General features: G+C 39.1%; 1 protein-coding gene across 4 annotated transcripts in view; it reads right to left on the minus strand.

Annotated features, from left to right (window-relative positions):
- The window catches only part of ntm (neurotrimin), a 471,807-nt gene that overhangs the window by 31,388 nt on the left and 426,787 nt on the right, over positions 1-13,632 (minus strand). For all 4 annotated transcript variants that reach the window (XM_023275098.3, XM_023275099.3, XM_023275100.3 and 1 more), the window contains one exon: positions 7,323-7,448. In XM_023275098.3, the coding sequence (XP_023130866.1) occupies positions 7,323-7,448 (126 nt within the window). The remainder of the gene's footprint in view (positions 1-7,322; positions 7,449-13,632) is intronic.

Genomic DNA, 13,632 nt, shown 5'->3' on the forward strand with positions numbered 1-13,632 from the left:
GCTCCACCTTTAATACTGGCAGAAGCACTGATACTTACAGAAACAGAAACAAGTGTGCATGGATCAGCTGAGATCGGTGATACCTCTCTTTGTCTAACATAGCCCCAGAAGCTGCTGCTGTGATGTTGGAATTGACAGAGGTGTATATTAAGAGGACCACACCAGCTATCAGCCTCACATAGTCCTGGCTTAGACATTCCATCCGTCACGCTAACATCTCTGGAAACGTAGCATGACTCCATTGTTAGCAAAAGTGTGGATCTGATGTCCTGACATGCTCTCTACCACCTTCTACCATGCAACGCACTCAAGACCACTACCGCATGTGACATAAGATCACAACGCATCGTATATGATACTGAAAATGCTGACTTTCTAACCTAAATTGCTTTGTTAATGTCTCATAAAACTTATAAAACCATGCATTAACAAATAGACATATTAGGTTAACATTTAATTAAAAAATTCTGCCAACAACTTTCTGTTTAAAAAGACGGAGAATGATTGCTTCGATTTTCTGGCTTATTCTTTTGACATATCTGCTAAAGTCAATACAACTAAGCAGAAGAAAAAAAAATAAGATTGTATTTGGACTTGGAAAAGAAAACTATTGGTCAAGGCAGTAACTGGGAGATTTTCTTCTGTAGCCTCCACAGAATCGACCACAATCAGCAAAGGGAGTCACATCTGTTCAGTACAAGTAGTGACAGGATGCTGGGCAGTGTGGCAGGATGTTTAGTGTTGTTTTTAGTGACTTTTTAACACCAGGGGCCTTTATTTTGGACCAGAGCGTACAAGGTTACATCAATGATATGCTGATTTCACTGAATGCATGCCACCCTGTGTGAGTGGTCAAACTACAGAGGAAACATGGTCACTAACATGATTTTTTTTAAACTATTAATATTCGAAATAGGACACATGAATGATAATTTAATATTATGACATATATTTCAAGAGAAAGTAGGCCACAATGTACTCCTTCTTCCCCTAAGACATTTTTGTGGATAACCTTTGAAATACAGCATTGTTTTCATGAAGTGACAGGACAATGAGAAAGTGTATTCAGCATATTTTCATTCTATAAACCAAGGACAGAGGATTCACGGTCTAGTGGAAAAGCTGCCAGAGCAGTTAGCAGTCTATCCTAGGCTGAGATAACACAAAAAGCACAAAAATAGCTGGTTAAGTGTGCAGAAAGCCTGTTATTGGATTGGGAGAATCTACAACATACAGGACTTTGGTTGCTAAGAGCCAAACAAAGGACATGCAGCACATCATTGGAAGAGAAATGTTTGTGGACCTTGAGAGGAGATGAAGTAGGAAAGATGATGCAGTAAATAAATCTGATATGAGTTTAAGTCAGTCTATAGTTCCCATCACCACAAAACCCAACCACCCAACAGTATAGTTACTACAACAAAGGCAGTGCTGCTAAAAAAAAAACTAACTACTGAATGCACTGCAATTAAATACTGCACATTTTACAGTACTGTAGTGGATATTCTTGGTGGCCCCACAATGAAGCTTGACAACCTTGGTGATGCCTCTTCTACCCCAAACAGCAGGCTGACACTTGTGGGACAAATCTGAAATCTCTCAACAACTCTGTGTGAGTGTGCGCTGGCTAATATGTCAGCCAACCACATTGCTGGCTCACAGTAATGCACGACGATAACAGCTCAACGAATGAAATGACAGCTGTCCAAAAATGTATAATAAAAAAATATCTTTGAGATTCACACGTAGCCAATCCAATGTTATTTGAGGCACAATTTTACTGTGTTTCACGTTGTAAATGGTCGCATCATATATTAAAATGCCATACCGCGCATCTGTTCATCATATTTTCAAATAATTAACAACAAACTGCAGGTTCGTTTTTAATTTTTCAAAGGGGCCATGATACAAAAGCCTTTAAGATGATACACCGCAACAGGCCTAGCTGATCTGTGTAGATGTGTGCGTGGTTATTCAGTAGCAGTCACGGTGGCATTTGCATATGATTTAATGATAGTAAATTGGATGGTTGTGCATAATGGCACTGTGCTCGCACGTGTCTGGCTGCCGTCAGGGATTTAATGAACTGAAAAAGAAGTGTTTCATTTAGCTGTAGACAACAGATACTGTAAGGATTACTCATATTCATTTACAGATGAGTGCAGGTGTCACTATAAATGTTATTTTTGAATGTTGATTCAAACACACAATAATGATTTAAGAAGCAGATACTGTTCAGAAATATCTATTCTGAGTACAAAGCATTGAACTAACCATCGTGCCCCTGTCTCGCAAGGAATGGGATTGTGATCCTACTACAAATCGACTGCTGCGGACCACGAATTCTTTAAAAGATTCCATTCGTCGGAAATCATACAATGACTGAGAAGCCTTGGCAGAGTACTGCACTCTCTGGGTGCTTTTCTTGGTTCCTGCTAGGACTCGACCTCTGAGCATACTTCTTCCACAATCCCACTGGTAATATCAGATGTTCTGTGTTATGGCAGACAGTTCAAACTGACAGTCTTAAGACAATCTACAACAAAGATCCATTCCATGAAATTCCGATAGATATGCTTTCCTGAGTTCAACTCTGGGGAAAGTTTGATTTAGTTTTGGAGCCACCAATTCAATATTGTCTTTACGTCTAGTGGTTTGTCATTTATCCTATCAGAGGCACAAAGAAAAAATATCTTCAGGCTGCCACATTTGGGAGTCAGTCAAAAAGGCGCCTTGCTGCTTTCATCCGTCAGTTCTTTATTGTTAAATTGTATTAATATTAGTGTAATATTAAGAACTGCATTCACTAATGCTGTTTTGGAACTGACTGGCAGGAACCAGCTTGACTGATTTATGCATAAAATAGACTGTAACTTAACAGTTAAATGTCCTTCTTCCCTTTTACATTTACATAATAGTTGCAATGTTTATATTGAAATACATTAAAGAATAGGAGCTTTGTAAATACATATTGATTAGCCTGTATTTTACAGCTACAAGTTTTTGCTTTAGTTAGATCTTCGCTCCTCAGTCTTAGAGGTTGCTGGATTGAGTGTCACTTAAACTTCAGAGAGCAACGCCATTAAACTGTTGAACACATTCTAATATACAACAGACAAGATGAGCACCATAAATACTGATGCTCATCTTGTGGACCCAGCAATAAATCCAGTTTGAAGCAGCAGCTACACTGTACGGGAGACCGCCTCAGTGTTTCTGTTGTTCAAACATCGGCTGCAGGGTCCTGGATATAATAAACGCTGCACAGATGACAAGAGAAACTCCTGGGAACCTATCCAACCTTTAGAACTACCTCATTGGTAATTATAGTATTATCAGAGTTATTGTCAATACCCCCAAAGTCCTCAGCCACGAGACTCTTTAACCAAAGGAGTCTGACTATTTGCAGGCAACTGCCTTCTCCCCTTAAAAGAAAAGAACTAAAACAAAGACTAAACCCACTGACAGTTTTCCGGTGTCTGCATAGCCTGTATAGTCAACCTTGTCTGAAGGAACATATTTAGGTAATTCAGATTTTGTCCACCTATGTTTAGGCACTGGCAGCACTTGGCTAAGATGGTGTTCTGGTTTAGTGCAGTGTCCACAATAAGACAATAAATTCATTTACATTTATTTAACCTAAACTCTGAACTTAACCAAAGGGCTTTTGATATCGAATTCCGGTTTTGGAAATTCTGGAATTCTGGTTGTGAACCTTGTCTCTCTTGTGAGGCTCGAGTGTTTTGTGTGCCCACCATCTACATCAACCACCTCTTAGCAGCTCTAATGCAGCGCTTTTGTCATTAAAGCAAACAAACACATAATTACATTAGTGTTTCTTTTTTTTACTGACAAATTAGCAAGGATTGTTTTAACCTTGCTGACATATTTCAGCTGCTGTCTGCAGTCTTCCTCAGAGCGTCATCTGACGTGTTGATGACGTGTCTTTTTATCAGGTGACCAGCCTGACAGATCAGGTCAGAATCTGTCACGCCGGTCAAGCTTCCCGACGATGGTCTCTGGAGGAAGGAGTCCCAGGTGTGTGAAAGGCTGTAAGTCCCTCGTCCCGGTTCATGGAGTCGTTCACCCGCTTCCGGATCTGAATGGCCTCCTTGATCCACTGTTTATGTTTGTTGGCCTCCGGTGCTACAATCCTGCTCTTGTTCCAGTCAAAAATGTTGTTCCTTTTGCAGTGGTCTGTGAATGTGGATTTTAAGTTTTCTTGTTCGGCTCTTTCTTTTAGTGTCCTTGTGAGTCGTCCAGCTGTCTCTTTTTCACACTCTTTCTGGTGTTCCTTTTTCCTTGTGCTGAACGCTCTTCCTGTTTCTGCTATGTGTGTTTTTTCACATGACTTGCATTATATTTCATAAATGATGTTACACTTTTGTCCGGTTCTATTTTGTCTTTGGAGTGTGTAAGTAACTGTCAGAGTTCAGTGTGTGGCTGTACTGCTGTGTTGATGCTGTGTTTTTTCATTATTTATTGTATGAGTTCTGTTATCCATCAGATGTGTGGTATGGTAATTGTGTCTCTGATCTTATTGTCCATTCTTTGTGTGTACTTTGTTTTCATGTTTTTGTTTGTTTCTTCTCATTGTTCTTGACTTGCTGTTTTTCTTTGTTAATGGCCCATTTTGGATATTGGCAGTGTGTGAGTGAGTTTTTTGATGTCTGTCCTCCTCTTGTCTGTCTTGGTCTTCGGTTATGATGCTGGTCTGTTCATAGAGTGTTCTGACTATTGATAGTTTGTGTGCTGTGGGGTGTTCTGATGTCCAGAGGAGGTACAGGTACTGTACATGTGTGTGGGTTTTCTGTAAACTGTGATTTTTATGCTGCTGTCTTGTCGGTGGTGAATATTATATATGATATGGTCTGGTTTATTTCTTCTTCATGGGTGAATTGTATGTTGCCGGTGTCGTCCGTGTTGTTCAGATGGTCTGTGAGCTCTGTGTATGTCCAGATTTTATTTTTTCCAGGGTGTCATCGACTTATCTTTTCCAGAGTGTGGGTCTGCAGTGTGTGGATGGCTTTGGTTTCCAGGCCCTCCATGAAAAAGTTACTCATTATTGCTGATAGTGGATCTCCCTTTTTGTCTTTTTCCTTTGAATTGAAAAAAGGTGGATTTGGCAACAACTGTAGTAGTGTGGAGATTTCTTCAACTGTAAGGTTTGTGTGTTTTTACAGAGTCCTGTCCTTCCTGAGGCATTCCTGTACAATGTGTAGTGTGATGAATTTTTTGGTTTGTTTTTGTGAATAATGATAGATGTCACACGAAGATCGGGGTTATTGTGCCTGTTGTTCTGAGTTCTTGCAGTGATGTTCTGTTGTACCAAGGAGGGGTTTGATGATGTCCACCAGAGCTTTTGAAAGGTTGTAGGGGACTGATCCAATGCTGTCCACTATAGGGCGCAGTGGGGTGTCTTTTTTGTGGATTTTTTATTTTTTTCATTCCATATATAACACAACTGGTAACTTTCGCTGTGCGTCTTAGGTGGTGATATGCATCTTGCATTATTTTATTGGTTTCCACTAAGGGTTTCAGTAGTTCTTCTAATGTCTGTTTCTTTATGTGGGGTCTTTATTCAATATTTCATAGGTGTGTCTGTCTTCCAGCATGGTTTCCATCTGTTTTTCGTATGTGTCTGTGTCCATAACAACCGTTGTGCTTCCTTCTGGTAGAATAGTGATTGTTTTATCTTGTCTGAGTGGGTTTATTGCCTTTTCTTCTTTCTTTGTGATGTTGCTTTGATGGTTGCTGCTTTTAATATGCCTGTGACTGTTGTGTTGCAGGATTCTGCTTTTTGTCCCTGGTTCTGGAGTTTTTGACTTGCTAGTTCTGTTGCTAAGATGTATTCTTCATGTGGTATTTTTGTTGGTCTAATGGCGAAATTTAAACTTCTGGATAAAACAGTTTTTTCTGTTTCAGTAAGGGTGCATTGTGATAGATTGCGCACCCATTATTCATTGATTTCCCTGCGTGTTTGTTTGCTTCTGTTTTTTCCTTTCCATAAGTTTTGTTTAATTTTAGGATCTGGTGATTTTTTGCTTTGGTGGATTCCTCTTCATATATGTGTTTTAATTGTGTACTTATTTGCTCCTGTATGCTCTGCTCCAAAGGAAAGTGTTTCTTGAATTTGTTCAATTCCTCTTTTAATTGTGCATTGACTTTTTCAAGTTTGTTTACTGTTCCTTATCCTTTCTCTGCCTTCTTTGCTATGTTGATGATGTTTTCTCCATTCTTGGTAGAGATGAAGTTTCTCATGTTGAGGCCTGTCGCTGTTATTCCCTCATCTTTGCATGGGAGGTTGGATTTAAGGTGGTTCTTGGGGCCTACACCCTCTCACACAACTGGGACTCCCTCCTCCAGAAACCATCGGACGGCGGGGTTTGTGGCCGACCTGACAGATTCTGACAGGTCTGTCAGGCCAGTCACCTGATAAAAAAAGACACGTCATCAATATGCCAGATGACGTTTGTAAGGAAAACTGCAGACAGCAGTCGAAACATGTCATCAAGATAAAAGTTATCCTTACTAATTTGTCGGTAAAAAAAAAAAAAAAAAAAAAGGAAATGCTAATCTAATGCAAGAAGAAAACAAAATGAACATAATCAATCTAAAGAACATAATGTAACCGAGGAAACTGCTACATTGTATGGAAACTTAAATTCCAGTAGACAGGGTTGGCACACTGATGTACGCACTACCATGTAGTATTTCCCACATAGAAACAATTATTTTCACCTCTCAGTGCTTATCTCGTTACAGACAGGTCAGTCACACTTGTATATGAAGATCTCATTTCCCAAATCCTAGCTTCAGCAAAGGACAGCACAGATTGAGGCACAAAAGCTTTTTTTCTTCTTTTTTTTCCCCCTCCAGTCTTCAGTAAAGAAAAATGCCACTGAGCACTAACAATGCAACAAACCTGGTTTTGGACATACCTGCGGTGGCACACGCTTCTCTTTTGTAATGCTCAACACTATGCTAATGTTCTCTGCATTAATCCCGTCATTCAGACTGCCTCCAAAACATTTACATCCGTCCAATTACCCAAATTAATTATTCCAATTACAACAGGGCCAGTTTATTTTCCTGTGGATGATCACGTTGTAATGATGAACTGGAACCTGGTAATGATGGATAACAACTGAAGCGAGAAATCCAGCAGGGGTCAAACAAAGTCACTGAGAGGTGTAGTAAACACAGAGGAGTGAGGGGAAGAGAAAGAGGCAGAGGGAAAATGAAGTAGAAAGCACATGCATTTAACACTATGACTACAGCAGTAAACTGCCCTGCAACTAAATACTTTAAAAGCAAGTTACCTGAAGAGGAGATGAGCTTCCAACTGATGGAAGGTTCTGGTTTACCGCTGGCTTGGCACAACAGGGTGATATTGGAGCCTTCATTTACCACAATATCCTTCGACAGGTTGATGATTTTGGGTGGCACTGTGAGAGAAAATGAAAAATATGTAAATTTAATCAAATGGTTATAGAGGATCCTCTATGGATAAAGTCTGAAAATAACCCTGATGACATTACTATGACATCAGCAGGGCTATTTCTGATTTTATATATTTCTGCCACTACAGTTTCATAACAGAAATTCTGGGTAACAAACAGTTTGACATGGGTATTTATTTACTAAGGACAAGTCTAACAAAGAGATATTATGAACGTGCATTGTGTAAACTGTATTCCAGTGTTTTATTGACCTACAGTCTGATCAAAAGTCACTATATCTTGCTCCATCAATTTTGGTTATGCTTGCTTCTTTAATGTGTGTATCCCAAATCTCCAAACATAAGTGGGGTTTATAGGACAAACTGGAGTCAACATAAAGTGTTAGAGTAACCCATTAAAGTCTGCATAGTCATTGCTGGAATGCTGCTTGTGAAGTGGAAACTAAGTCCCAAATCATGGGCCAGAGTCTAAGACTTGACCATGTTCAAATGTCTAAAAAGTTTCTTTAAAGATCTTCAAAAATCTTCAAAAAGTCAGCATTGAGGGCAGCAGGATTTATTGTCAATGGAAAATCCAGGAGTAGTTCTTAGTAGTGATAACACTGCAAGAAAAACCAGAGATACTGAGCTGTGTATTGTCTTTTATGCTGTGAGAGTTGGTCATTTTTCCACGCCTATAGGGCATATGAGCGGAGTAACAGTTTTGATGCCATCATACTTAAAGTTATACTGCCTTAAGTTTAAACCATTATGTTTTGAGTACTGAATGTATCATTTTCTGAAAAGCATACAATCTGCCTTTACTCCAAAAATATATATTTTACTTTAGGATCATCTGGCTGTGTGTGTGTGTCCTCTACAGACACACACACAATATCATCAAAACATGAGCCATTACTACAACCTCCATTATTTTTGATCATTTTTGAATATTCATACAAACTACCGTTGAATAATTTTCTTATGGTGTAAGTTCTGCAATGAAATAAAAACTTCACGGCACATTTGGGGATTTTTCATTACTGTTTGCTTTATTTTTTCAGACTATCATTTTATTGTTTTTATTAGTAGAAATACTTAAATATCTGCTTTTCAATCCATTTGTCGAAGCTGCCTTATTGGTACTCGTATCGGTATCGGCTGCCTTTTGAGAACTTTTCACGTGTAAACACTGACTACACCTCCTGTGCGCTGCATGAGTAGAGAGGAGGGAGAGGAAACTCGAGGGATCCAGGAGTTCCCCCGAGAAAAGGTTTGCAGCATAGGATTCTGCAGCTTCACATCTTCCTAAATGTGAAGAAACATATTCAGTACTTAATGTGCAGTGCTGGAATGATTCCTATCTGGGCAGTGTATTTAAAATTTAATAAAACAAGCAAAAAAGAAAAAAAGACATTCCTTTACGAAGCATCCCTCTTTTATACCCACTGACAAATGCAAAACATTTTCTGATGAATAATGCAGACACTTCAACAGAGCAGTTGTTTTTGAACATAAAAACATGAATTATACCATTCGACAAAACAGCATAAACTTCATATCCTCTTTTGCAGCACAAGAATCAATAAAGGGAAGTTATGTTCATGTGAAAGTGGAATCACTGTCATGTCTAATTTACTCTGCATTGTGAATTTTTTTTAATTCCCCATGGACAAATAAAGCTTTTTGTTTGCATGCTTTAAATCCAACAAGCAGAGAGAATGTTCTTTCTTGTCTTACTCATGTATGAGGTTCACTAGCTGGTGTTAGTTGTCATTCATGTCAACGTACTATTAAGCTCAGGGGCTACAGACTTCCTCGAGGGCAGGGAGAGAAAAGGGCCGCCACTACCACATGCAGAATCACTGTATGTGAGTGAGGGTTTATTTTACCCTGAGGCCAACCTGAGTGGGATAAGCAGTCAGAACAGAATTCCTGCAGCTGACCAAACTAAGGATCTATCTCCAGTAGCTCTGCTGAGGTATAAACTAATAGCACGATTACTATGGTGGCTGGGCTACACAGTAGCTTGGTGGTTACCACTTTTGCCTTGCAGCTAGAAGATCCCTGGTTCGCGTCCCGGCTTTCCCGGGATCTTTCTGCATAGAGTTTGCATGTTCTCCCTGTGCATGTGTGGGTTTTCTCCAAGTACCCTGGCTTCCTCCCACAGTCCAAAAACATTATTGATAACTCTAAATTGTCCAAATAGGTGTGAATGCAAGTGTGATTGTTTGTCTCTATATGTAGCCCTGTGATGCACTGGTGACCCGTCCAGGGTGTCCTCTGTCTTCCCCCTCAGTCAGCTGGGATAGACTCCAGTGCCTCCCCCCGCAACCCTAATGATGATTAAGAGGTGTATAGATAATGGATAATAATAATAACTTTATATAGCACCCTTAAGAACGGTGTTCACAAGGTGCTTTGACAGTTTAAACATGCAACACAGACAATCAGGCAAGACATAAGGAGACAAGGCAGAGCAGTCAATTAAAATAAACAGTAAAAATGATGAACTTAAATGCATAATTAGCTAGATTAGCATGCACATCAAACAAGGGAATTAAGCAGTTTAAAAATCAGATGAAGGGTTAAAAGTTAGAAATAAAAAAATAGAGAATTAAAGAATTAGAGATAACATCACACCAAGGAACCAGGCAGCTAAACTTAAAATAAAACAAGAGAGAACATATAAAATAAACAGACATGATACAAAATAGAACACTAGAACTAATCTAAGCTAAAAGCAAACTTCACATAAAAGCAAGTCTATAAAAGTGGGTTATAAGAAGTGATTTAAAAGAAGTTACTGACTCTGCAATGGATGGACTATTGTTGCCGGTTTGCCAGAGCTCCAACTGAGTGAAGTGAGCTTAAAATACTGAACAAGTGAGGCAATGCCAAGCTCTACGAATATATTATCAGGTAAAATAAAACAAACAAAAAAAACTACTTGAGTGAAGTTAATAGTGAGAGTGAGCTGCAAGTTCGAAGCTTGTTGGTGGTTGTAAGGAGATCTGAAAATGATGAGGGCTTGCTGTTAATCATTTTGCCTCAGCAGATCTTTTTTACATTTACTTTTTTTTAAATGTTAATTCTACAGCAGAGTAACATCGCACCGGATGTGAGGTCTTATTGGCTTGAACTAGTATGATCGAAGGTGCTGCTGCTGCCTCTGCCTGAAGGATCCTTGCAGTCAGATGTCACCCATACACAGGGCCAAAATTAGGTGGTGAGAATTGTATGCAGAAGCACACTGTCGCCGATGGAAACATGTTCAGAGCCTGTGAACACATTTTTTACATCCCATTATGCTCTGATCATGGGAAAACTCTAAGTCTTAAAACCTCAGTTTTCTCAAAGAACAACAGCAACACTGAATGAGGGGAGATTATTTCACTTTTTCTTTTTTTTTTAATGCAGCTTTGCTTGTGAAGAACTCCTGGGGACGACAACTGCACTTGTGTCAATTCATTCAAAATACACATTTCAGGCATGTTAAGCTGTATCATGTATGCAATGTGTGCTCTGCAAAGCAAAGTAACAAAGACATATTGATTTCTTAGCAGCTAGGCAATTTTATAGCCACCAGTCATTTTCTCAAGGTAGACTGCTTAATCAAGCAGTCTTCTAAATGAACTATTGGACGAAGATCCTCCAAGGCAACTTCCTTTACTGTCTGCAGTATGAGAAAGCTGCTACCGTGTTTCTCACTAACCAAGGTTTTTGAAATACATCTCTGGGGGAAAAAAAAAAAAGTGTTTCATTTCCAAGTTCATAATGGTCATATGCAGCAATAAGTGGAGAAAAAAAATGAAAAAGAGACCCATTTTCAGAAGCATTCCACATAAATAAAAGGCAGCTGTAAAGCGACATAACTATCAGGGTTACTTTAGATGCTGTAAATGACGTTAAACAAGCTGTTTTCTAACCATCTTCTTCAGAGCTTAGTGCAAAAGTTTATAGAGTTCTTTCAAAGGAGTGCACAGCAAATTGCCTCTAAACAAGCAAAGGATATATCTACAATACAAACCACTTTGTTCGGAAAGATATTGCCAGTTCCACTGAGAGTGCTGCTCAAAGGTGAAGACAGATGTTTACAGCCAGGAGGGAAAGCTTGCATGCAGCTTTCATTATGCCCTTTCTATCTTTACAGATCGCTCAGACAAAAAAAAGAAATAAAATGCTTTAATAAGAAGATTAAAGAAAAAAAAAGGAAAACACAAACAAACATGGAAATGCCACCTACACCTTTGGCAGGAAAAACCATCAAAGAGGTCGACAGGAGGTTTCACATCATTATTAGTTGCCCTAGCAGCCTTACTGTTACATTATCACTACACAGTGGCTGTGAAAGCAATTCTAATAGTAATGTTAAATACTTGCAATTTATTAGAATATACAAATTAAGATAAAAAGCATATGAGTGACATGCAGTCAGAGTATGATCAGGGCATGGTGTGAGGAAATGACTGTAAAAAAGGTGCAGATAAACATTCTGCACATTTAACCAATTCTTTTTCTCCACAGACGATCAGTAACTTAAACATAGTTTGGCTATAATATAAGCAGTGTTAACCATCATTATCATTTTTGACTCCTTACTGCTTCCGTTTTGATCCTGCGCAAAATGAGATTTTTGCTTTTTTATCTTTTCAATTTAGATTGTTTATACTTTGACACCCGAAGCACTGTTTCCAGCGGTGCTTTGGCTTTTGCTCTCTTTGCAAGAAATGCAGTGATGTTGGCTATTTTCTCCTATCTGAGCGTTTCCCACAGGTTGAACATTTACTTGTAGTGGTGGGGGACACGGTGTGACCCATTTGCATATAGACACTAAAGCAGTTTAGAGGGGAAGATTGTTGCCCTGGTTGTTTTCCTAAGCGCTAATTCACTGACATCATATGCAGACTGTTAGTTACAAGAAAATCACTCAGAGAGCATAGTACTCCGCCAATGCTGCCCAGTCACTGAATGATTTCCAATGGATGAACTTTTTCTAAAAAGTTGTGGTGTGCAGCGGTTGATTTGTAGTAGGATCGCAAACATGGTAAGTCAACAAAGTACACTGAATAATTGCAGCTTTTGGCCCACATTCATCAAATTTTAAACAAGAAAAGCACTACTCCATCAAGGCTGCTCAGTTGCTGTATCATTTCTGATGGTTGAAGTCTTGAAAAAAATTGTGTCAGAAAACACGGCAACATAGAATGTGGGCATTTCATAAAGATAGACCACAAACGAAATGACTTTTCGCTGAGCACAGATGTGTGTTATGCATGATTACGTTATGTAAAGATACCGAATCGTGTGACCTAAATATGTAGCGGGCGGCAGGAATTGATGGGACTCGGAAACACCCCCACAATTTAATCAATTGTTCCTTGTCTCATTTCTGACGGATAAGTCCTGATAAGTCCACAGCGGTCGATTTGTAGTAGAATCGTAATCATGTGATTGTCAGCAGGCAGTGGATGCCGTATCCATTGTTGTCATAGTTACAGTGATGCTGTGCTGCTATCTCACAATGATACAGAAATCTTTAACAAATCTGTAGATCCAGACTATAAGCTGCATCACTGCCAAAATCTAATCACTTGGTCCTTGTGTCATTTCTGACCTTCCCTGAAAATTCCATCCAAATCCATTAGTCCGTTTTTGAGTAATGTTGCTAACAAACAGACTGACAAACCAACGCAGATCATCACATAAGTCAGGCGCATTCCTTGATGGAATAAATATCACAATTTACCGATGATCTCTTAACACCTCACATGCATTATTGAACACTAGCAAGGTGGTTTCACATTGAGAAATCTCAAGTTTTCATTCAGTCACTGCAGGTGTGAGACCAAAAACTCTCATGTCAGATTTACCCCAGTTAAAAGAAAATGAGTTTGACCTTTTAAGTTCAGTTTTGAAAGGTGCTGTGGAAATAGAGTTTTCATATTCTGATTCTATTATTATTATGACTGATGTCTCACTAGTCAAAAAAGGTTGCAAGCTGAAGGCTTGAAACACTTAGGTAAATTTTGAGCAAAAAAGTAGTTGTGTTAGGCAAAGGAAGATATAAAGTGAAAGAGAGAAACATAATGGACATACTCTCCTATAAAAGCATCAGTGATGGGGTGACCTGAAAGCCAAATGGTTCGGGTGCATGCCACATGGTTGCAAATTCCCTGAGCAGCTAGTGT

The sequence above is a fragment of the Amphiprion ocellaris genome, chromosome 14, assembly GCF_022539595.1.
Source record: "Amphiprion ocellaris isolate individual 3 ecotype Okinawa chromosome 14, ASM2253959v1, whole genome shotgun sequence".
In the NCBI taxonomy this organism is placed as follows: Eukaryota; Metazoa; Chordata; class Actinopteri; family Pomacentridae; genus Amphiprion; species Amphiprion ocellaris.